This window comes from Corapipo altera, unplaced genomic scaffold (genome assembly GCF_003945725.1).
Source record: "Corapipo altera isolate COAL_440 unplaced genomic scaffold, ASM394572v1 64, whole genome shotgun sequence".
Taxonomy (NCBI): Eukaryota; Metazoa; Chordata; class Aves; order Passeriformes; family Pipridae; genus Corapipo; species Corapipo altera.
Genome location: NW_020884893.1, coordinates 4,151,215 through 4,173,488, shown reverse-complemented (window position 1 = coordinate 4,173,488; position 22,274 = coordinate 4,151,215). Strand labels below are relative to the sequence as shown.

The following is a 22,274-nucleotide window of genomic DNA, read 5'->3' as shown; positions in this document are numbered from 1 at the left end:
TTTTCTCACTGAAAAGCCATTTGTTCATAAAAAAAAAACTTTAAAAGCTTTTTATAAAGAATCCGAAAGTATGAAACTGATCTGGAGGCTGACCAAAAGCAGGATGAAAAACAGAAACTAATCCCATTTCTGACAGTGGGAATAGGTTGGCTTTTGTATCCAGCTCAATTCTACAGCCTGCGCTCGGAAAATCGATTCCACTGCTTCTGGTTTAACTGCCACCAAACCCAAATTGATACTGCAGGGGAAAACTGAAATGATGAATTAAGATGGTTTTGACCTTTTCGCAGTAATCAGTGGCATTATAGAGATGAGCACTTCTGAATTACAGGCAGCACATTGTTGTGCTACATCTTGGTTCATGAAATCCTCCAAAGTCCAGCGTGGGAATGGCATCCATTCCTTTCCAGGAGCAGGTATAAAGCCAGGAAATCTTGGAACCTCTGCCTTGTGCCCCTGTGAGTTTTCAGTGCCATTTGCTCTGGTGTTGCTGGTCAGACCAAACCATGACAGCTCCCTGCTGTCAGTAATTCCCAGCTCTGCTGACATCAGTGTCATCTTGCTTGAGGTTCTACTTCTCTCTTTCCCTGCCCTGCTGACATCCTCCCTCTTCTACTTCACCAAATAACATCAGGCTTGGAAATCTCCTCAACTCCTGCCTTCCACTCCAGATATAACACCAGCTGTATGATCCTCATGGTTTCAGCTCCCTGGAAGACTGCTCTGCTTTAAAATGGTTTAAAAGCAAACATCTTCCTCCCCTGAGTGCACCATGTGGTGAGCAGATGAAATCTCTCCTGAGCTCTCTGCATTACCAGTAGCAAATCTGTACTTTCTTGCATAGAAAATTAGATAAAGCATCTACTTTGCAGACCTTTAATTTAATCTAGAGGCAGATACCATATTGCCTCCAAGCTTTAGTTCTTGAAAAAAAAGAACCATGAAAGACGGACAGGCTGCGCTAATGGTATTTGACAGTTCTTTGTCCAAGAGAACACCCTCCAATAATGTATTTCCAAAAGAGCAGGAATTTTCGTGGCTAACACATGTTGGAATTACAATGACTAATGGCAGGCTGTGATGCAATATGACATGTATGATGTCCTCCTTCCCCAGGTTTATTATGAGCCCACACCTCTCAAATCAAGCTCATAATCAGCTTCAATTTTGGGGGGGGCAGGTATGTTCTTGCTTCTGTGGGGCCATTACCAGCAAATTAATGTGACTTAAAGTGACAAAGAGTAGGATTAGATTGGATATTAGGAAGAAATTGTTCCCTGTGAGGGTGGGGAGGCCCTGGTACAGGTTGCCCAGAGAAGCTCTGGCTGCCCCATCCCTGGAAATGTCCAAGGCCAGGTTGGATGTGGCTCTGAGCAACCTGGTCTAGTGATTTCTGAACTGGTTCTTGTTCTCTTTTCTAATTTACAGGAAAGATCTGCTGCTAATATTGGGAGTTAAAGTGCATTTTTCATTTAAAATGCAAAGTCAGAACTTTAAAAAAAATTGTTTTTCTGACAAATCCCTCACTGGCTGCATCTCTTCTGCAATTTAAGCTGAATCAGGAGTCAAGTGGCCAGTCCTGACTATATGTTTCTCAAGAAAGCATTCCAGTGGTGCTCCCCAAGACAGGATCATTTTTGCTGGTTTTTTCTTTTTTTTTTAATTTGTCAGTGGTAATGAAAATGGCACTTTGGAAATCCTGCCTTTCCTGTGTTTTCCAGTTTGAGGGGACAAAACAAGCCCTGGGAGACCACTTCAACACACATCCATGTCTCTTCAGCAAGGCCCTAGTACACTGCATTTTCTAATAATTTCTGTATCTATTCACCAGTTCATCCACTTGATTCTTTCCTAGTATTTGTCTTAGTATTCTTAGTATTTTTTTATTGACTCTGAACAAAGCTGTCTGTTTTCTAGGCCTTCTGTTCCCTCTAATAGCCCAACAGAACCTCAAAATTAAAAGCTTTTGTATTATTTATAGAGCTTATGCATAGATTCCCATGTGTTACCTGAATCTCCACACAGCCTGTGGTGGGCTTTCTTCATTTATAACAATTTTATAACCCTGTTTGCTTGGCTTGGATTAGGCATGGAGCAGGTTTTTGAGTACCTGGGTAGCCCAGATTTTAGACCAGCCCTATTCTGTCACCCTTTATTGATGACCTTTCATAAATCAATGTGGGCTCAGTTTTGTCTGACACTCATGAGCTGTGAAGTCACGAGGAGCTGGAGACATAAATCAGGCAGCCAAGGGCTCATTGTGCATTCAGTGTTCATGCAACAGTGGTTTGAGATAAAAACCCAGATAAAACACCATCCAAGCTGCACAAACAGCGAGGATCCCACACTCTTAGCAACAAAACATCTTGTATGCTACCTTTGTGGTTTTTAAAGGTCAGTGAGTGGGATCACACACAGTATTCAGAGGTATCAATGTGCCTGTTTGCTCACGATTTTGGTACCTGTCTGCTGTAAACAGAAACCACAATATTTACAGTAAACAGATGCTACTTGCCTGATCTGTTCCCTGCTGCTCCTTAATACTTGCAACTCTCACCAATTTCAGGCAGCTCAAGATGTTCAGCATTTTTAAATATCAAACTCTCTCCTCTGTTTATACAGAACTGAGTTCCTGCTCTGGGAGTGGATCCTCAACACCACCACAGGCCACAAATCGTGTGTGAAGCTCTTACATGATCTAAGGGTGCCACAAGGCATGAAAAAACTTGCACTTTTTATTTTAAACAAGTTAATGCCTAAGCTGGGCACAGTTCCTTAAGATAAAGGCAAAGCTCTGCATTGGTGTTCTGGTGCAGTCTTGGAGAAAAAGAGGAAGAGCAGCATCATCAATTCTGTTGTCCCAGAAGTCAAAGCAGACTGGAGAATGGACAGGTCCAGCATTGTCCTTGTCCAATTATTTAATCATTGAGCATTTTAATGAATGTCATAAGAAAAAACAATATCACCTTGAACAAGAAGGGTTTAATTATGCACTATAAGCAAATAGAATTACATCCCTTTTTCAGAATTATCCAGTGAGCTCTGAAAACACCTTTTTACTTTGTACCCACCACTCTGTGCATCAAACAATCAAATAACTCTTAAATCTCATCAGATGAAATCCCAAAGTCATTGAAGAGATAATAAACTGGGTTACAATACTCACCTGGTATACAGTTAAATGTCTTTCATATACCTTTAAATGGTTATTAATCTCTGAATTAGTTTAGAATACATTAACCTTCAAGGTAAATTAGATCAATCAAGAAAATTACTCACAAGACTAGGTCTATCTTTTTTGCTCAAATTCAGAGCGTGTGCCAAGAATTTAACAGCATTCCAATGCAGCTTTTCCCTGAAAGTATAACAATTATCATGGACAGGGGCTGCACATTCATATTCTTCTTGATGCTGATGGATAAAGTTGTTCCTTAGGATAAGAGGAATCAATGAAAACAAAATGTTTACAGTTGTGCATGAGGGGAGTTATGCTGTGAATTCAGAATGACACAAAGCCAGTGAAAATTAGGTGCAATCAAATCATCAGCTCAATTTATTTTCCACTCTGGATTTATTTTAGCCTTGTTTTGTAGAAGAGGCTGAAAAGCTCAGTCTTCTCCATTTTGCACATGGCACACAGTCCAGACATTGGTCACATTCTGCTTCAAAATTACTCCAATCTTCAGCTTTTTAACCACAGATCTTAGAGAAAAGAGGTGCTTAAACACTCAGGTGAGAAGGTACCACACTGCAGGTACTAAAGTCATCCTGTGCATTGTCTAAGAACTGAGAATTCAGTGTTTAGCCACCGATTTCTAAAGGAATGTGAGAATATTAACACTGAGCAGCAAGAAGACTAACTTGAAATCAAGGGGGGTTTTAATATGATGTTGGTGAGTTTTGGGGGGGTGTTCAGCAAATAATGGATTGTGCTGTTGCAAAAACTCCACGTGTAACTGTGCATGGCACAGCTGACACCAGGCAAGTCACTGAGACAAACTCAGGCTCCTGTTTGTGAGAAGATAAACTGTTGCTACAGGAGCCTTCAGATGCCACCAGTGCTCAGTGTCACTACTTACAATGCTGTCTCCCAAATCTACACTTCCAACCCTCAGCTGGGAGAGGTGGCACCAGAGGTGCCCTTGCTCGAGCTGTAGTTAGTGAAGCACAGCTTTTGTAGTCATAACACACTGAAAATTGATGTCTTGAAACCTTTCCTTTGGCTGGGAAGGGGATTATTGTATTAAAACTTCAAAGCCTGCAGTTTGCCCTGGATCACAACACTTGGAAGCAGGAGATTTGCAGTGCTGATAGGTGACATATTGACTCAATGTGCTTTACAAATGGACAAAAAAACCCCAAACCATAAATCAGAGCAGCTTTTAATACCAACATAGCGTGTGCCAAGGGAAAAGGAAATGCACATATGACTTGCAAAGTGACATCTGAGAGCATGATGGAAAAGAATTAATACCGAATATGGGCTTTGGTGTGCAGATACTGCAAATTAAACACCTGATTTAGGAAAGTGTTTTGCTGTTATCAAACTTCTGAAATATTTATATACTGCTATTCTTTTTAGTGGGATCACATGGACTCTTCAGCTCTTTGCTGGACCAGAACCTGAGGGCAGAGTGAAGGGCAGTGAAGGATCTGCACCCTGACTGTGTGTGCCAGAGGGCTGCTTCCCTGAGGCACTGGACATGGAAACATGGAATCACAGAATCCTTTGGGCTGGAAGGGACCTTAAAGACCATCTACTTCCAACCCCCAGCCATGGGCATGGACACCTTCCACTAGACCAGGCTGAACACTTCCAGGGATGGGGCAACCACAGCTTCTCTGGGCAACTTGTGCCAGGGCCTCCCCACCCTCACAGGGAACAATTTCTTCCCAATATCCCATCTAACCCTGCTCTCTGGCAGTTTGAAACCATTCCCCCTTGTTCTGTCACTCCAGGCCCTTGTAAATAGTCTCTCTCCATCTTTCCTGTAGTTCCCTCAGGCACAATTAGATCACCCTCAAACTTCTTTCCCCAGGCTGAACAATCCCAACTCTCCCAGCCTTTCCTCCCAGCAGAGCTGCTCCATCCCTCGGATCATCTTGGTGCCTCCTCTGGGCTCTCTCCAACAGCTCCATGTGCTTCCTGTGCTGGTCCCCAGTTATGTTGGCCATGAACAATTTCAGCCCAGGATGGTGAACTCTGCAGTAGAAGAAGGAGATTTCCTTACAACCAATCCCAGCTTCTCCTGAGCCCGTGCTTGTGATTTAGCACAACAAACGCAGGCATCCAGATCCCATTTTGGGGCAAATCACTACAAAATCACAGCAATTCAGCAGCAAGGCCACAAAAACCTGCTCCTCAGCCCTTCCCTTTTGAGCTCTTTTGCACCTGCTGGGATAATGTTCCTACTTCATCCTAATTACAGAGAATTAAGTAAAAGCTTTGTCCTTGTGCATCTAGGGATGAAGACAGCACTTCAGCAATCTTGCTGCAATTAAATACTAGGCTGTGTGTGCATGCTGTAATTAAAACTATGTCTGTTTCCTTAAAACAAATCAGTGCTAATTGGCATTCTAATTGAAAGCCTATTAAATACAGTGATAAATGCTATCTGAGAGATTATTTAAAATCTTGACACCTACATGATGCTTTACAAAGCTCTCAAAACATTGACTAATTCACCCTTGCAATAGCTGAGGCAGATAAGTAAATACAGCCAGCTAATCTGAGGAGGAGAAAAAGAACTGAACAGGAATTTCATTAATAAAAGAAATTTCAGAAGCATGCTGATTTTGGTTAAATGTTCAAAAAACGAGACATTAAGGTGTTTTTATGTTCTCACAGCATCCAATCAAAACAAACAGTTCTTGTAGTGGGTCAGAATGCAGTCCTGGAATGCCCTGTGCTCACGATTGTGTCAGAGAGGCCACAAAAGCTTATTTTAATATCCTTCCAGCCCATGCCATTCCTTTAGGAACAATCCATAGTGATCAAAAGAACAGAAACTAGTCTAAAGAACAGAACTAGTCTATGGCAATGTTCTCTCTGTGCAGTCCCTCAGCCTGGAGAACTGTTGCCCTGATTTCCTCAATCAGAGGGATTATTTGTGTGACTTTTATGTAGGATACAGGAAAATATTCAATGACTGAAGATTAATGGTTGGCTTAAGCCTTAAAACATTAAATTAATGATAAGAGTTGGACTGACCTACATTCTGGTCCTACATTCACCAGATTACAAGAGATTGGTGTTTATGTTTAATTCACTTCCTTCCTCTAGCCTAAAGTGTCTGGTGCCCTCAGGGGTGGTTTAGCAGAGCAAAGAGTCAAGTCTAAGAGTCTGGAATCTTTCTCCCTCCTGTCTTGTTCAGTATAAGGAAAGCTCTGCAAGTTATTCCTCTTTGACATCCAACTCAGGGAATTCTTGAGCTAATTCCTAAGATAACCACCAAGTTACTGCATGTTGCCACAGCAACAGGGATCAGCTGAAACTTCCTGACAATATTAAATAAATCTTTGCTTTCATATAAAATGAAACACAATTTTATTTTATTAGATGTTTGTCATATCAAATCTAATGGCAATAAAATTATGTGCCAAGAAGTTCCAGGCAGTGACAATAAATAAAAGCCAAGCTGATGTGACATTCCTGTACTGATGTCACCAAGCAGCACCATAAATACACACATTCCTTGGCTGGGAAGGGAAAGCTTCCAAAGTCCAAACTAGATGTACAAAATGCAAAGCACCAGCTCACTGCCACTGGTTGGGGAGCAATAAAAATATTATCTTAGTTCCAATGTGATCTGAGATAAATTTGGCTACCACAGTTCAGTATCATATAGGTAAAATAGTGATTTTTTTTTTGAGCTTTGTGTGCAATGCAAAGCTGACTATAAATTTGTACTTTTTGCCCTCTAGTTATTTCTTCTTCAAGAGCTTAAAAACCAAAAAGAAAACAAGAAACCCACAATCAACCAACCCACAATACAGAGCATCATATAACCAATTCTTCATCCCACAATACTTTGTACCTGCAATAATGAGCTGTGAGAAGTGACTGCAGAGGTAAAAATGAGTGTTATAAAACACTCCTTGACTATTCATAAAGACCATGATCTCCTCCAGGGCTACATCCCACAGGAATGAACTGTGAGGAGGATAATCTGGGAGAGGGTAACTGCAAAACTTCTGCCACCTCACAGTAACACCCACAAGTTGTTGTACAGCTCCTCTGTACCACTGGAGGGTGAAGACAACAGAAAGAAAAACATCTTCAGCTGCAGCTCTGTGTCAAATTAACACATAAATTAACGAATAAAACAAATTCTACAGTTGATTTTTCTACCACTTTCCTAAAGTCAAAGATCACTTTGTTCCTTTTTTCAAAAATAGTGATTTTTAATATTTGTATTTGTCTGCATAGCTGCTGTAGCAGCATTTTCTGCATAGTGTAAAAATCAACCACTATAAATGTTATGCTGAACATTTCCAACACATCCATCGCTCCTCTTTTCAAGAGCTTCAGTGATAACAATTATTTCTCTCAGGTAGCACATACATGAAAAACACATGAACATTTCTTCAATCCCTACAAGGAGAGTCAAGACTTGTTTAAAATCTTGCCCAGAGGCTGTTTGAGATCACTGACAGGTTTAACACCGTTGCTGGGAGACACTTTCAGAAGCAAACTAAAGCTTTTCTGGGTGGACTTTTAACAGCAATATTAAACAACTGGGGGACGAGGAGCTTTCACAACAGAAATGGAAGTTTTATTATTTTCCCCCCAAGTGTTAATAAAAAGCAGTCTTGGGTGGAAAGCTGCCATCAGTCCTTGGCCATGTGTGTTGAGATTAATAATTTTTATCTGAGTTGATTCACCACTGTTGTTACCCAAAGGCACTCAGGTCTTATATATAAATACATAAAGTGTTGTTGTTCAAAGGCCAGCCCTGACCCATGAGTCTGGTTTAATTCACACTGATGTCCACATACTCTAAATATAATAAAAAAAAAAAAAAACAACAAACCTGTAACTTTACCAGAGCATTGTAAGTCTGGTCTGCACAGTCCTTTTGCTACAGATAACAAGGCAAGAAAATCATCCAAACTTGATATGATGGACTGATGTTCTGTGCTGGAAGGGCTAACACCTGACAGAATGTAAAAAACCACTGAACAATGTTTTCCCTCACTTGTGCTGGGCTGTGTTGACAAAGCAAATGGGGAATTTTCCTCTTGCTGAGGAAATCCTCCCTGGCCACTGTGTTTGGTGCTCTGTGTTCTGTGTAGCCCCATCAGCAGCTAATGTTTAATTACAAAATAATTTGTTTTTCTGCATGACTCATACAATCTAAATAAAGACAAACTTGGTTGTAAATAATTCCTGTCAGCCCTCATTATGCCTCTATACATCCCTATTTTTTTCTCTTTCATGAATCAGACTATTAGAATAACATTAGATAAATTATCTGAACCACTGACTCACGCAAACCAAACTGCTCAGTTGTTGTTCCTACAGAAAATATGGCTTTGGTATTCAGAACTCAGGATCTTTTTACTCCATGAAGTCCCAGTTATTACCACAAAATTATCTGTACTTCAGCTACACACCACTTCCTAAAATTACTGAATAATTATCCACATTCATATTATGGAGTGTAAAGGGATCCAAGGATTTGCTCTACAAAAGTGAAGTGCACTAATGAAGGTTCCACTGGAGAAGGTTATGCTGGAGACCATCAAGTGGAAAACATTTTTATATCAGATGACGAGGTACAGAATCACAAACAAGCCTCTGAAAATACAATAAGTACAGTAACTGCATCCTACCACGTTGGACAGAGGTTTCACCAACCTGCTTGGAAAAACTGTTGAGTCTCCTCGGCACGAGGCCCTGAAATGAGCTGGATCTCACCAGCTTGGCTGCTTTACCTGCTCTAAGTGCTGCAGCCAAGTGCCAGCCCAGCCATGGAGGGCTCTGGGACTTGCAAAACAAAACCACTACTGAAATTGTGTTTTAATCCAGAGATGGAGCTGAATAGTTCACTCAAACACTAAGAGATCCTTGGCCAACACTCTAAATGCCCTCAGATTAAAGTAACAGCACTTTTATGGCACATTTCAGCTTTCAGGTGCTCTACAAATGTCACTCCCTTGACAATACAAAGAATGACAATAAACTATTTGCATTCTGACAAAGATATTTAAAAATTTATATTGTCAAGTGCAGCTAAATGATTCATGACATACAGAGTGCACAGAGCATCAGGTTTTCATGGACTTCTATTACCTGACCCAGAGACAAGCAAACACAAGCAGAATAAAGCAAACATTACAAGAGAAAACAGAAATTTCCAGTCTACCAAAAAGTACTTAGAAAGTGGGGTGCCAAACAGAATAAATGCCAACTGAAGAACAACTGAAAATATTCACAAGGGAGGAGAAAGGTTACTGCTGTCAAATACTTTCAAGCAACTGATGGAGAATCTGCAAATAAACTTCTACAGTGACAACTTAGGAGTAAAAAAGTGTTTCCTGTATGTTCTCTTTTACACATATAAAAATATCAAATGATAGCCTGGCACAGTATTTCTGTAAATTACAAAAATTCAGAGGCTAATCTGAAAAATTCTGTTGCACAATTACTTGCCTGACTTGCAAACACAGTTGTCCAAACCATGCAAGGGAACTGGACACCCCAGGTGCAAAAAGGCACCCACATTTATGAAGTAAGGACTAAGCAAATGGGCCAGAGGCATCACACACATAAAACCCTAAAGAGAGAGACAATAAGGGGATGGTGGCACAAAACAAGACCTCTGGCACTCCCAGTGACACTTTAACAGCCTTCCCTAAACACCAGCACTGGATATATGGAAAACTGCACTTTCAGGAGCAAAGAACAGCAGGGATAATGCCAGCTCTCCACACCTTGCCATGGCTGGGGGGTTGGAACCAGATCATCTTTAAGGTCCCTTCCAACCCAAACCATTCTATGACTTTTCCATAATGAAGCCATATCCATACTGTGGCCTCCCTGGAAATCCCAATCCTTTGAAATACCTGCAGAGCTGTGACATGCTCAGAACAGCAGTGCTGGCACAGCAGTCACCCAGCAGGGAATTTTAAACTGGTACCCACCAATTAATGATCTGTGATCCCTGCAGCCAAAGCTTCACTTCACTAAAACCAGCAGTGGCACTCCCAGCCTGGCATGGCCTTGCCAAAAAGATGGCATTCCCAGTTCTTTGATGCCATCTGCTGGGTGCTGCTCGTTATGGATCAAACTCCAGCAGTTTTCACCCGGGAAAAAAAACTCTTTCACATTTTCTTGGGTTTATAAAGTGCATTGGATGTTGGACAACACACCAAATTTGCCCTCGAGAGAGCAGCAGAGTTGCCATGGCTGCAACAACCACACTGTATCTAAGAGGAGCTGAACCATTCACTCAGGAAATAAGGAAAAACTTGGGAGTGTTTCCTGAGGCACAGGCTTGAATTAAAACCACAACATTCACACTGCTTGAAGAGGAGATGCTGCATAACTGACACAGGATTGCTTGGTATTAGTAATTTTATAAAAATGTACTCATCTCATTATCTGATTATTTCTATTAAGAATAGCAGCTGAAGATTAATATTTGGTCAGCTGAATTCTCTGTCCACTGTTTTGGGAAATAGCTTAGAAAGATAATTTAAGTGTGCTAAGATTTAATTTTTAAAAGTCAAGTCATAATGAGCAGGTGGAGAAACACATTAATCAAAGCAGCCAAAGTCCAAAAGTGAGACAGCACCTTTTTTTTTTAAGGCTGTGAGGAGTGAGCCAATTGAGACATTTAAAAATGACATTCAACTCCACCTAGTGATGGAGGTGTAGTTTCAGGGATTGATGCTGACATAGCAACACCACCCAGGAACAATTCTGACATCAATTTGGTCTATAATGTGGATTTAGAAACTGACTGTTGAGGAAAATTAGAAGGTAAGACTCACTACTGTGACTTACAGCATCTTTCGTGATTCCAAATACAAAGTAGTAAATGACTGAATATGGTGACTCCAAAAGCTTTTCTTCAATATCAGTGTGAGCTTTAAAAAGCTTTTCTTTCTCCTCTGTCAATTTGCTGCCACATTGTGCACCAAGTTATCAGTGTAAACACTGATCCCTGAGCTGCCTGAGCTAAGACTGAAATACAAAAGATGCATTTAGCAGTTCCAGGAAGGCTGGTAAAACCAGCTAAAGAGCATCACAGCTGAATCCTGCCATGTATATCCCAGAGAAGCTTTTATCAAACAGTCATCACAGTGCAAATCAAAAATTCCCCATTCCTGTTGTTTTTATACTTAAGCATTTTCAGGAGTGGAAAACAAGACCAAGGAAACTACAACACATGCCTGACTTTATTACTTTAATAAACAATGCAAATATTCCAATCTTGATGCTTCACCAACAGGATGAAGCAAAGGCTTTCCTGAACAAATAAATAACTGCAGTAACCAAAATAAGAAAGTTCTCATTAAATATATGGAACCCAAGACAGGAAAGTAAAAAAAAAAAAAGAAAAACCAAAAAGTAAGTGGTGGATTTTTTTTTCAAATGTAATTGAAAACAATGTTATCAAAACATTTAATAAACTAAGGAAAAAATGTATGTTGTATTTAGAAAAGCTTTAACTGTCCTCAGCCTCAAGATTTATGTTGTTTCCAAACTTTGCATAGAGCTGAACTTTGAGGTCAGATAAGACCCTCTGAATTGACTCCACTCGGGACTCCAACGCTTCGATTTCTTCTTGTAAACTTCTCTGAAACAGAAAAAAACCCCAACCAATTATGTAAAACAAAGTCATGTTTGTCACAACATATAACCAACCAAGAGGTGCCCCTGTGCCAACTGAGTGCCCAGTCAGGCTGCAGGATTTCCTGCTGGGCCAAAGGCTGGGGTGACTTTGTATCTGACAGCCCAGCTGGGATTTACCATGCACACACAACTCAAATCCTAAACCCACACCCCCTCCTCAAATCCCAAATCAAACCTGAGAAAGTCAAAGGTTCACAGGATGGACAGATCACCCCACTGCAGTGCTCAGCACACAGACAGGACAGCCAAGGAGCTCCCCTTTGCCCAGACACACCTTTGCCTCCTCCAGCATCTCCTGTGTCTCCTCCTGGGAATGACTGATGAAGACATCCCCAATCTGGTAGGGTATCAGAAGGGAATCTGCATCATCCAGCATCATGATGTCATCACAAGCATCTTCCAAGTTCTGAAGTTGTTTCTAATTATCAAGATATAAGAGAGATGCTCCCTTTGTACCAGGTCAAGTGTTCAATGCACACAGTTGGATAAGAAACTCAGTGTTGGATAAGGAACACTTATGTCATGCCACCAGCTGGACAAGGAAGTCAGTGAGTCTGGGTTTGGGGCATAAATCCCACCTACCATCAGAATATCTAATGGAACAGTTCCAGAGCTGTAATTTAGCATCAGTATTAAATTCAATCCAGCAGAAATTCCTAGTCAATACTCATTATCTGTCATTAATACCATAATTCTGTCTAGACAAGGGAAGTACAGCAAATTTAAATTTCACTAATATCTGATATGCTTTTACACAAGATTTCTTTAATTTAGCTAAACAACAAAAAGAAAAGTACCTAAAATGGCGAATGTTAGTTACTTAATTGCAAAAGTAAGATTGCTCAGAGTCCCAGCACCTTAAGCCATCAATGGAATATCAAAATAAAAAGCAACATTTTTACATGAACATATCAGGCAAAATAATTACAAAAAACATTTTGTGCCAGTAGTAGCAGTTTGTAAATACTCAGTAAAGCTTCTTTGGAAATTCTATGGGTGATGTTGAAGGAAAGTGACTTAATAATGAGAATGATGTATCCTCTCCAGCCCAGCAAAATAAAACCTCTGTGCTCTTAATGACAGTCTGCCAACATATCAAAAGAATGTAACCAACAACTGCTTTTTTGGCTCAACACAAAATAAATATGAATAATCTCAGGCAGGAAATACTAATAGCCCTACAAACAGCCACTATAGAGAGATAATGCTTCAAATATGACAGCTCAAGACTTGCAAGAACTGCATGTAGAATGGTTCTAGAGATCTTTATTTCTCATTAATTCTTTTCCACTCCACCATTCTCTATTTTCAAAGTATCAGAAACCCCATATTAGAATCAAAGCATTACTTCAACTCACAGCAATCCACAGCTCCTATTTTCAGCTGAAAACTGATTCAGGGCAATGAAGAACATGTGATATCTGAAGCAAAGATACCTTTTTCACTTCTATTTCTTCTTTCAGCTCTGTGATCCTGCTGGTATTTCTTGCAAACTTGTTAATTTTCTGCTGATCTTCAAAGGTGACATTAACATCTTCTGCAGCCTGGAAGGAGGAGAGGGCAAAATGAACACTTCATTTCTTACATTAACTTGGGTCTCACTACCAGATTACTCCGACAAAGCTTCTGAAAAATAGTCCTGCAGCCACTATGTTCTGCTTATACACCTGATTCCTTAAAATGCCTCCTGAAGGATATCAGAAATACCCACATTGAGCTGGGTAACACCCAATTAAAACACCAGCCATCCATGGCATTCTAAAGCCAAAGGTTGTTTCCTGGACAGGGCTGGCAGCTGAACACGACACTCAGCTCCAAAATCCCTGCAGGAACAGTGTAACACATCCATGGGACCTGGTAGCAACACATTTTATGTGGTTATCTGTGATGTGCCACCGAGGATTTTAACCCCCTGACCTGTGACCACATAGACTTTCCCTAACAGTTCATTTTTTAAACACTTCCAAGGCTGGTGACTCCACCACTTTGCTGGAGAGCCCATTCCAGTGCTCTCTGGAGACCATTTACAAGGGTCTGGAGTGACAGGGCAAGGGCAAATGGCTTCAAACTGACAGAGAGGAGGGTTAGATGGGATATTAGGAAGAAATTGTTCCCTGTGAGGGTGGGGAGGCCCTGGCACAGGCTGCCCAGAGAAGCTGTGGCTGCCCCATCCCTGGAAGTGTCCAAGGCCAGGTTGGAGCAATTTGGGCTGGTGGAAGGTGTCCCTGCCCATGGCAGGGGGTGGGACTGGATGAGTTTAACGTCCCTTCCAACCCAAACCATTCCGTGATTAACCATCATTTCACTGAATAATTTTTTTCCCAATATATACCTGACTCTCCCCTTGTTCACAACGACCCGCACCAGCACAGCCCCCGCAACGCCCTCAAACCCGCGGGGCCAGGGCAGGGACCACCCGAGCCCGGGGCTGCGGGGGCAGAGACAGGCAGCGAAGGGCCTCGGGAAAACCCCGGACGGAGGCAGTGGTCGGGGAAGAACTGAATTCCTCCGGAAAGGGAACAAATCCCAGCGGGAATGAGGCAAACCCCGTCGGGCCCTGTCCCGCACTCACCGCCTTCTTCATGGTGGCCGCCATGTTGGTCGGGCTGAACCACTCACCCTCCGCGCAGAGGGGGAGCTGCGGATTTGGGAAAAAGAAGGAAAGCAAGGAAAAACGCCTGACAGTGGATACTCTGCGAGGATCGCGTCTTCTCCTCCTTCTCACCGCTCTCAGCACGGTAGGATGGCCGGAGGAGCGACGGGGCATGGAATGAAGGTGAGCCCATCCCCGCGGCGTTTGGTACAGCCCGGGCGCAGGGGAGGGGCCTCTGAGGGGGAAAAGGGAGAGCTGTGGCCGCCAGGGGGCGCCATGAGACGGGAATGGGATGGGATGGGATGGGATGGGATGGGATGGGATGGGATGGGATGGGATGGGATGGGATGGGATGGGATGGGATGGGATGGGATGGGATGGGATGGGATGGGATGGGATGGGATGGGATGGGGTGGGATGGGGTGGGGTGGGATGGGATGGGATGGGATGGGATGGGATGGGATGGGATGGGATGGGATGGGATGGAACGGGGTGGGACGGGACGGGATGGCATGCATTGGCATGGTATAGGGTAGGATGAGATGGGATAGGGTGGGATACCCTCCCATGAACTGCAGCTGAAAGCTCTTAGACTAAGACCCAAAGAAGGTACCTGGGTATGGACAGTCCAGGGCCCTGGATGGTGTAACTTAAAAATGTCTGGCTTCGGAAGAGAGTTTGGAAAGCTGGGGTGGAGCCTCGAGCTTCCTGAGCAGTGTCTGCAGAGAGTTTGGATCTTGCTGTGAGCCAGGACCTAACTGGGATCAGAGGGTTTGATCCCAGGCAGTTTGACTGCTGACCCCAGAGCTGCTGAGAATGTCCTCCAGCAGCCTGGAGCCCCAAGACCAAACCATTTCCTGAACACACAGTTTATTACCTTTCTCTCTCCAGCTGTGATTCAAAACCCCAATGCCCTGATTTCATGCAATGGTCTGGTTCCCATTCCTGATCCAGGGGCTGATGCACTTCCCTGCTGTCTGATGACACCCAAAATCACATCTCCTCCCTTTCCTAACACCTGAACCATAAATACCTCAGGATGTTATCCAGTGACCATTGCAATGGAAAATGCAGGAATAGAATGTGTTTGCTCCTGATAGAACCCCTTGCTGCTGAGTTCTCCAGTCCTGCCCCTGCAGGGGAATCCTCGCTCCATAAAACCTCATAAAAGTCCATTCCAAAGGGGATCCGTGGAGAGCAATAAAAGACAACACCCAACAGAGGAATGGGTGTATATTTTAAAAGTTTATTATTCCTGTGAGAATAGAGAGTTTGGGTTCCTGCTTTGTTCCTTATGGAGATGGATCTCACACCAGTGGTGTTCAGCTTCATTTCACAGTAGAACTGCTTTGGGAGCTCCTTCAGTAACTGCTTTTGGCTGAATAAATTTAAGAAAGTCACACCTACTCGTGGGAAAGATTGCAGCAGGTTTTACCTTAAAAATTTCACAAGTAGAAAAATACTCTATAATATAGAAAAATGCTCTATACTGTTATATTCTATGATATTTACTGAATGAAAAACCTTTGTGGTTTTTGGGTTTTTTTCAGTTCAGAATGACTGCTCATTTCAAAACTCCTGTTACAAACCAGGAGAAAAAACAGAACAGAAAAAAATATTTTGATTTTTTTATTGTCCCTCAGGCTGATTGTTGCATTTTATTTTGGTGCCACATTTTGCCTTGTTTCCCCACTAAGGGAAAAAAAATTAATCACGAAAATTCTCCTTAGAGAATTATGTTATTATTAATTTATATAAAATATAAACCTATGTTTGAGCCTGTTTTCTCATCTCTGTTGTCATTCTCCTACTCTTCCCGAAATCATCTGTCTTCTCCCTTCTCAAAGGTTCTCCTAGGAAAGGATAAACCATGGTTATTTCCTCGGGTAGATTAACTGAATTATCCATGTCAGGTCTGAGCCAATGCAATTTTCTTCAAGAGAAAAGGAGTGGATTTCGTAAGAATTCGATGACTCGAAGGCTTTGAAAATAAATCTTTTTCTCCCACATGCTCAGGCAGGATTTGTGGGGGGAGCACGTTGCCAAGAGTAACTCACTGGAGCCCTTTCTTATGTAAATAAAAGTGAAAACAGTGCACGAGTGCAAACATCCAGCGGTGGAGTAACATAAACCCACTGAACTCGGTGACCTCATTTCTCTTTCAGTTGCATAAAAGGACTTGCTCTTTCTTGTGCTGGTCCTTGTTGTTGTTGCTGGTGTGGTTGCCTCCACCTCGTGCTCTGGTGGGATCCCTTCCACGCTGTCTGTACCCTCCACACCCCTCATCTCACGTCTCCTTTGTGGTTCTTTGCCACACTTTCGCATTCCTCGCTTCAGCCTTTTGCAATCCAGCTCAGTGGGAAAGAGTCTCCTCGTGCTCTTTTCTGCCTGAGTCGTTCTGAATGACCAAACTCTTGCCCCCTTTCCCTGAACCTTCTCATCTTTGAGCACCTTGGAACACCCACATGTCAACGGTGCTTGTTAACACCAGATGCATTAGAAATGGAGAAAACTTAGTGGAGATGAAGTGGTTGGTTTATCCAGGTTTGGTCTTTATGAAGTGGATCGCTTTTAGCAAAAGCCACACAAAATTGTAGCATTTTAATTGTACCAGTACTCGAAAGGAGTGCAGCTTCCACATCATGTAGGGACAGGGGTGGCAATAGCCTGACATTCCCAATATTAGAGAACCTGACTCACTGTGGAAGGAAGATCCTTGTGTCACAATGTCTGTCTGCCCTTCTTGCACCAACATACCAGGGGGAGCAGAGGTTCAAGGAACAAAATCCCCTTCTGAGGGTGTTCTTCTTTTCCAAAAGGGCATGTCGGTTCTTAGTGATACAACTCCCAAATGTTTATAGGTCAAGTTCCCCCTGATCTGAAAGTTTGTCATTGTTTTGTGATCTGAGGGAAGGAAAGCAGATTTTCTCGCATTTCTAACCTCGTTCTTTCAAAGAAAGAAGATCCCTCTTGTTTGTGAAAAGCAACATCACCCTTTCACCCTTGAAGACCTCCCCTATATTCATATATATCCAGCATTAGTTATTGAATTTCATTAGGTTCTTTCTGCAAGGAATCCCAAAAAACTTCACCCTCTGTAAGGAAACTTGTCCTTACCCTGCTCAGAGTGCTTGGCAGATGGTTCTGCAGAGTCAGCTGGACCCACAGAGCCAAGGGGAGTTTCTGTTTGTGCCTGAGATGGAAGCTGGAGATTCCCTTTTGCTGGGAAATCCCTTCATGGTTAAGCACATTAAAAGACCTTTACTCCACCTTTGTGAACAGCATATTCTGTAAACACAGTGCTTTATAATCCCATCATTCTATCCCAGCAGAACGGTTGTTCTTGCTTCATGTTGGATTTATTTAAAATAAAAGGTAAGAGCTCACTCTTCAACCCTGCCCTTGCCCACCACTGCTGGGAATATTCTAGAGTCTAAAATATTAGCCCTATATCTCTCTTATTCCACAATCCATCTTGTTCCATAAATGTTTCTAGTGATGGAACATGTCTCAGTTTTCCAAAACGTTTTTTGTGGCCTGTACTGGAATTCTCTCTACAGGGCCTTCAGCTGCAACAGCAGTCTTGCCCTTTTTTTTAATTTGGTTCTTCATCTTCAATGAAAACTGCTCACAAACCACCTGGAATTAGGTCTTCAGTTACATCCATAAAGGTAAAAATAATTTCCTTTTTAAGAGAAACACTGTCAGTGCCAATTTCACAGGTCACTAGGTATTTATTAAAAAAGACACCTAAGGAGGAGGAGAATCCTGTTCCCTCCACAACCATCACCCCACTGGATTCCCTCACCTTAAAGCACAACAGATTTATTTGCCACTGAATCCAAAGCTGTTTCTAAACTCTCAGGGATCTGTCAGTAATATGTTCTGTCTGTAGTGTTACTCATCATTTTTAATGTGTACAAGTCTTTTTTTCTCTTTTTTTCGTCCTTTTTTTTTCCCTCTGGATTGGGAAAGTGTTGTCAGAACCACAACAGATTTTGGGACACAAGTTTTCCTCAGAGATACATCAGATGTGCTCGTTTGCTGCTTTACCAAATAAAACAATAAATACCTAAAATGTTTTCCCAAGGGCAATGTTGCATTCAGTGAATCTGAACTGAAACTCTTCCCCAGTGAGGTCTGTGCCCAGGCATTGGAGCTGAAATAACCAGCTGGATTTCAGGCTAAGGTTTTATCTGATGACCCGCTGCTGCAGTCTGCTCTAATCCCTCCAAAAGCAATGAACAGGAGGAACCAGGATGTGGCCCAGAGGGTATTGAGTTCAGCCAAACACAGCCCAAGTGCCTTTTGACTGACTAATGGCAAAGGCAGAGAGAGTTTTCATATTTTCTTAGGGCTCTAATGAAGAAAATAGAAACAAAATGCCCTCAGCTCACAGCAATTCAGCGGTTAAAGTTCCGATTCATCTCTTTGGGGTTTTACAGAAGGAATTCTGGATTAATAGTATCTTGTACATATCTGTTAGACCTTTCATCAGACAAGGATTGCTTCACCCTCCCCCTGCCCTGGGATGAAACAGCAGTGCTCCATAATAGCAAAAAAACATTAAAAACCTTCCTATTTATTTGCCATTTCTGGGAAATTTAGAGACCAGGTGTTAACACCAAATAGTAATCTTGGGCAAGATGATGATAATGCTAATAACTAGGTCTCCTCCTCTCTGAACACTTGCAAAGGACTCAGCTGGGATGGTGTCACTCAGAGGGAATTAGCTACAAATGGCACAGAAGGTGCTACCAGCAGTTGGGGCTCTGGGTTCTGTTCTAACTCAGGGGACTGGTGCTGTTTGCTTAGTCACTAAATCCACCTCCTCAACCATCTTTCTCAGTTATTGGCAAGAGTTCCAGGTGCTAAATTCATAAGAGCATCACCTATTATCTTGGTATTTCAGGGCAATTTAGAGACCAGAGATTAATACCTGTGAAGCTAATTCTAGGAATATGACACAAAATAACATGGAAGACTATATTCACCCAATTATCCTTTATGAAACTTTGTAACATGTCAGCAGAAGAACAAGAATTATTTATTTTTGTGAGATAAATGTAAGCAAAATGTACAAGAACAACATGGTTGTCTTTTCTTTGACAAACTGGCTGGTAGCATTTCACTGACATGGAGGTGAGCAAGAAAGAAGAATCTGCTTTCCAAATGCTTGGTATGAGATCAGTTTTACCTCAGCAGAAACATCCATCAGATTGAAGGCAAAATGATCTGTGCAAACATTATGGACTTAATCAACAAATCCAGTAAATTGCATGAGTTTGAGTCTGATTCAAGGGCTTGTATAACCAGCTAAACAAATTCTTTCAGGACTCAGACAACAGCTTGTTTTTACAGGCAATTAGACAGTCCCACAAGGACTAAAAACTTCAGATTTTAAGCATAGAACTTTATTATAAATTTCAAGTGTTGTTTGAATTAAAGGGATGTTCAGTGTTCCTGCAGTTGAAAGCTTTCCTTGATTTTGACAAACAGATTTTGGTTACTGACTTCCATTGTGCTCTTATCAATTCCCCTCAAACTGAAAATGTTCATAATTTTTCGGTATCATAACACAGTGTTTCTGTAAGCAGAGCTAAAATCAAGATTTAATTTCCCAGTGGGGAAAAACCACCAAGAATTCCTGTACTCATGGAATCACAGAATGGTTTGGGTTGCAAGGGACTCCAAAGGTCATCTCGTTCCATCCCCTTCCACGGGCAGGGACACCTTCCAGATTGCTGCAAGCCCTGTTCAACCTGGCCTTGGACACTTCCAGGGATGGAGCAGATTTTGGCAGTTCACTCCGAATTCCCTCAATTTCCCCCTGGAATTGTTGAACACCAGTAAAGAGAACCCAAAACTTCCAGTATCACCCAGGTGGCACAACATCCTCGAGTGAAATTCCTGCCTCCTGAACACGAACCATATGAGTTGAAAGATGAAATGTTCTGACAGATTCCTAAACACTACTGTTTTTTAAACTAAATGTGCCTTGGGGAAGGTGATGGAAGGTTCCAAACTTCTGCCAGTTCTGTCCAAAGAGAAATATTCAGCCTGGGACAGTAATTTGTTCTCACGGCATCTTAATGCACAAATCCCTCACCACCACAACTCACTGCCCTGCTCAAGCAGGACAATATTGCTAAAAGACACAGAAAACTGGTAAAGCCCAGAGAGTGACTCTAATTTTCAGAATCAAATGGAAGAACCTGACAAGTCCTGAGTACTTCCAAGCTGGCTGTCAGAGCATCTTGTCCTGGATCTCAATTTCCTTGTCCACTTTCTCCCTGAGTTATCCCTCTGTCAGCTCAACCTCTCCAGGGAATGAAGTGTGTTGGGGGGCATTGCTTGTTCATGTAAAGCAGATGATAAATATTTATTCACAGAAAATATGGTTTAACTTTTTTTCTTTTTTAAGCAAACATTAACTGTGCTTGATTTAAGTCAAGAAGTCTTTTCGTTTTCTTGCACAGGCACTTCTTTAGAGGCTCCCTCAGTGGTTGGATGTTGCAATGTTTATTGCAGAGGTAGATATCTCCAAACAGGTCATGGCCAGCTGGAAGATTCCTTGGCTGCTGGAGTTTGAGCTGTTCATCTGCCTCTGTTTTTTTAGATCCCTCTCTCAGGATTACCTTGGTCTTGGTTTGCTCAGCAGACCTTTATTTCCACATTGCTACTGTCACCTTGAAGAAGGGTAGTCATCTAGCAGGCAGTGATATCAGAAGATTTAGTGTTAAAAAGTACCATTTAAGTAAAAATACAATAAAGATTTCTTTTGCTTTCATTTCACAGTGAATGTGAGTAACTTGGAGATCTCAATTTTCAAACACATTTCAGTTTCTCTTCTGTAGAAATGGGAATTACGGTACTTTCCCATTTCCTAAGCTGAGGTTAAATTCATCAATATTTACAAAACTTAAGATTCTCAGCTGGAAAGAGACACAGAATTAAAAGTGTATAAACAAACATGAAAAAAAAAAAAAGCCTTTCAATAACAAGTAGAGTTTGCAAGTTGCTTTCAATTTGTCTTCCCAGCACTGTGAAATACCTTGTGTGTGACAGAGACTCTCCCTGTATTGTCTGCTCATTCTCCTGGGGCATTTCTACATTTTGTAGTATTTTAGAAAACACAAGAGACTTCAAAAACATTTTAGGGCCAAATCAGCAAAAAGGTTTTTCCAACAAGGAGAAGAGTAGAGGTCAGGAGACAGGAATGGTGTAATATGTCACAAAGCAAACCTCCTGGAATGACAGGTATTAAGAATGAAAATCCACCACCAATCTAAAGTTCTTTCCCACTGAGGAGTTATTTTGGTGCTATTTAGTGTATTTGAAGTGTGCTACAGGAAAAGCTGTTCATTCCCTTTGCACTTTTGATCTGCTCACTGGAAGCTCAGATGTTGTGTTTCGATGAGCTTCCCAAGCACATCTCATTCTCTTAAACCCTGGTGGGGAGATCTTGCCTTGATGGGATTTCCAAGCTTTATTCAACGACTATGTTACTATTTCCCCCCAAAAAAGTAAGAGCAGCAATTACTTCTGCTTATGAAGCAGCTCTAAAACTTGGATTTTAGGTACTGATTAAAGAGTTTAGTGGTACCTTTCTGTACCTGCACAACAGGGCCCAATACATCTTCTCCTGAAGCATCACACTGGCAGATGGTTTGTCAAGGAATATTCTCTCCTGACATCTGAGAGTGCAGAAATCAAAAGACATTTTTATCTGTAGCAAAAGAGAAGTGTAGAAGAATATGTATCATAGGTTATTTACTTTTGATCTTCAAATATTTCCTGGTCTTTGACCTAAAAATA

The 22,274-nt window shown here is 41.8% G+C and overlaps 1 protein-coding gene across 1 annotated transcript; it reads right to left on the bottom strand.

The window, feature by feature from the left end:
- Positions 1 to 11,388: 11,388 nt before the first annotated feature.
- Positions 11,389 to 14,518, bottom strand: PFDN4 (prefoldin subunit 4). Its single transcript, XM_027646354.1, has 4 exons — positions 14,436 to 14,518; positions 13,300 to 13,407; positions 12,138 to 12,281; positions 11,389 to 11,807 (listed from the first exon to the last, which is right to left on the bottom strand). Exons 1-4 carry the CDS (start codon positions 14,457 to 14,459, stop codon positions 11,676 to 11,678), a joined length of 408 nt encoding a protein of 135 aa, XP_027502155.1. The 5' UTR covers positions 14,460 to 14,518; the 3' UTR covers positions 11,389 to 11,675.
- Positions 14,519 to 22,274: the final 7,756 nt, after the last annotated feature.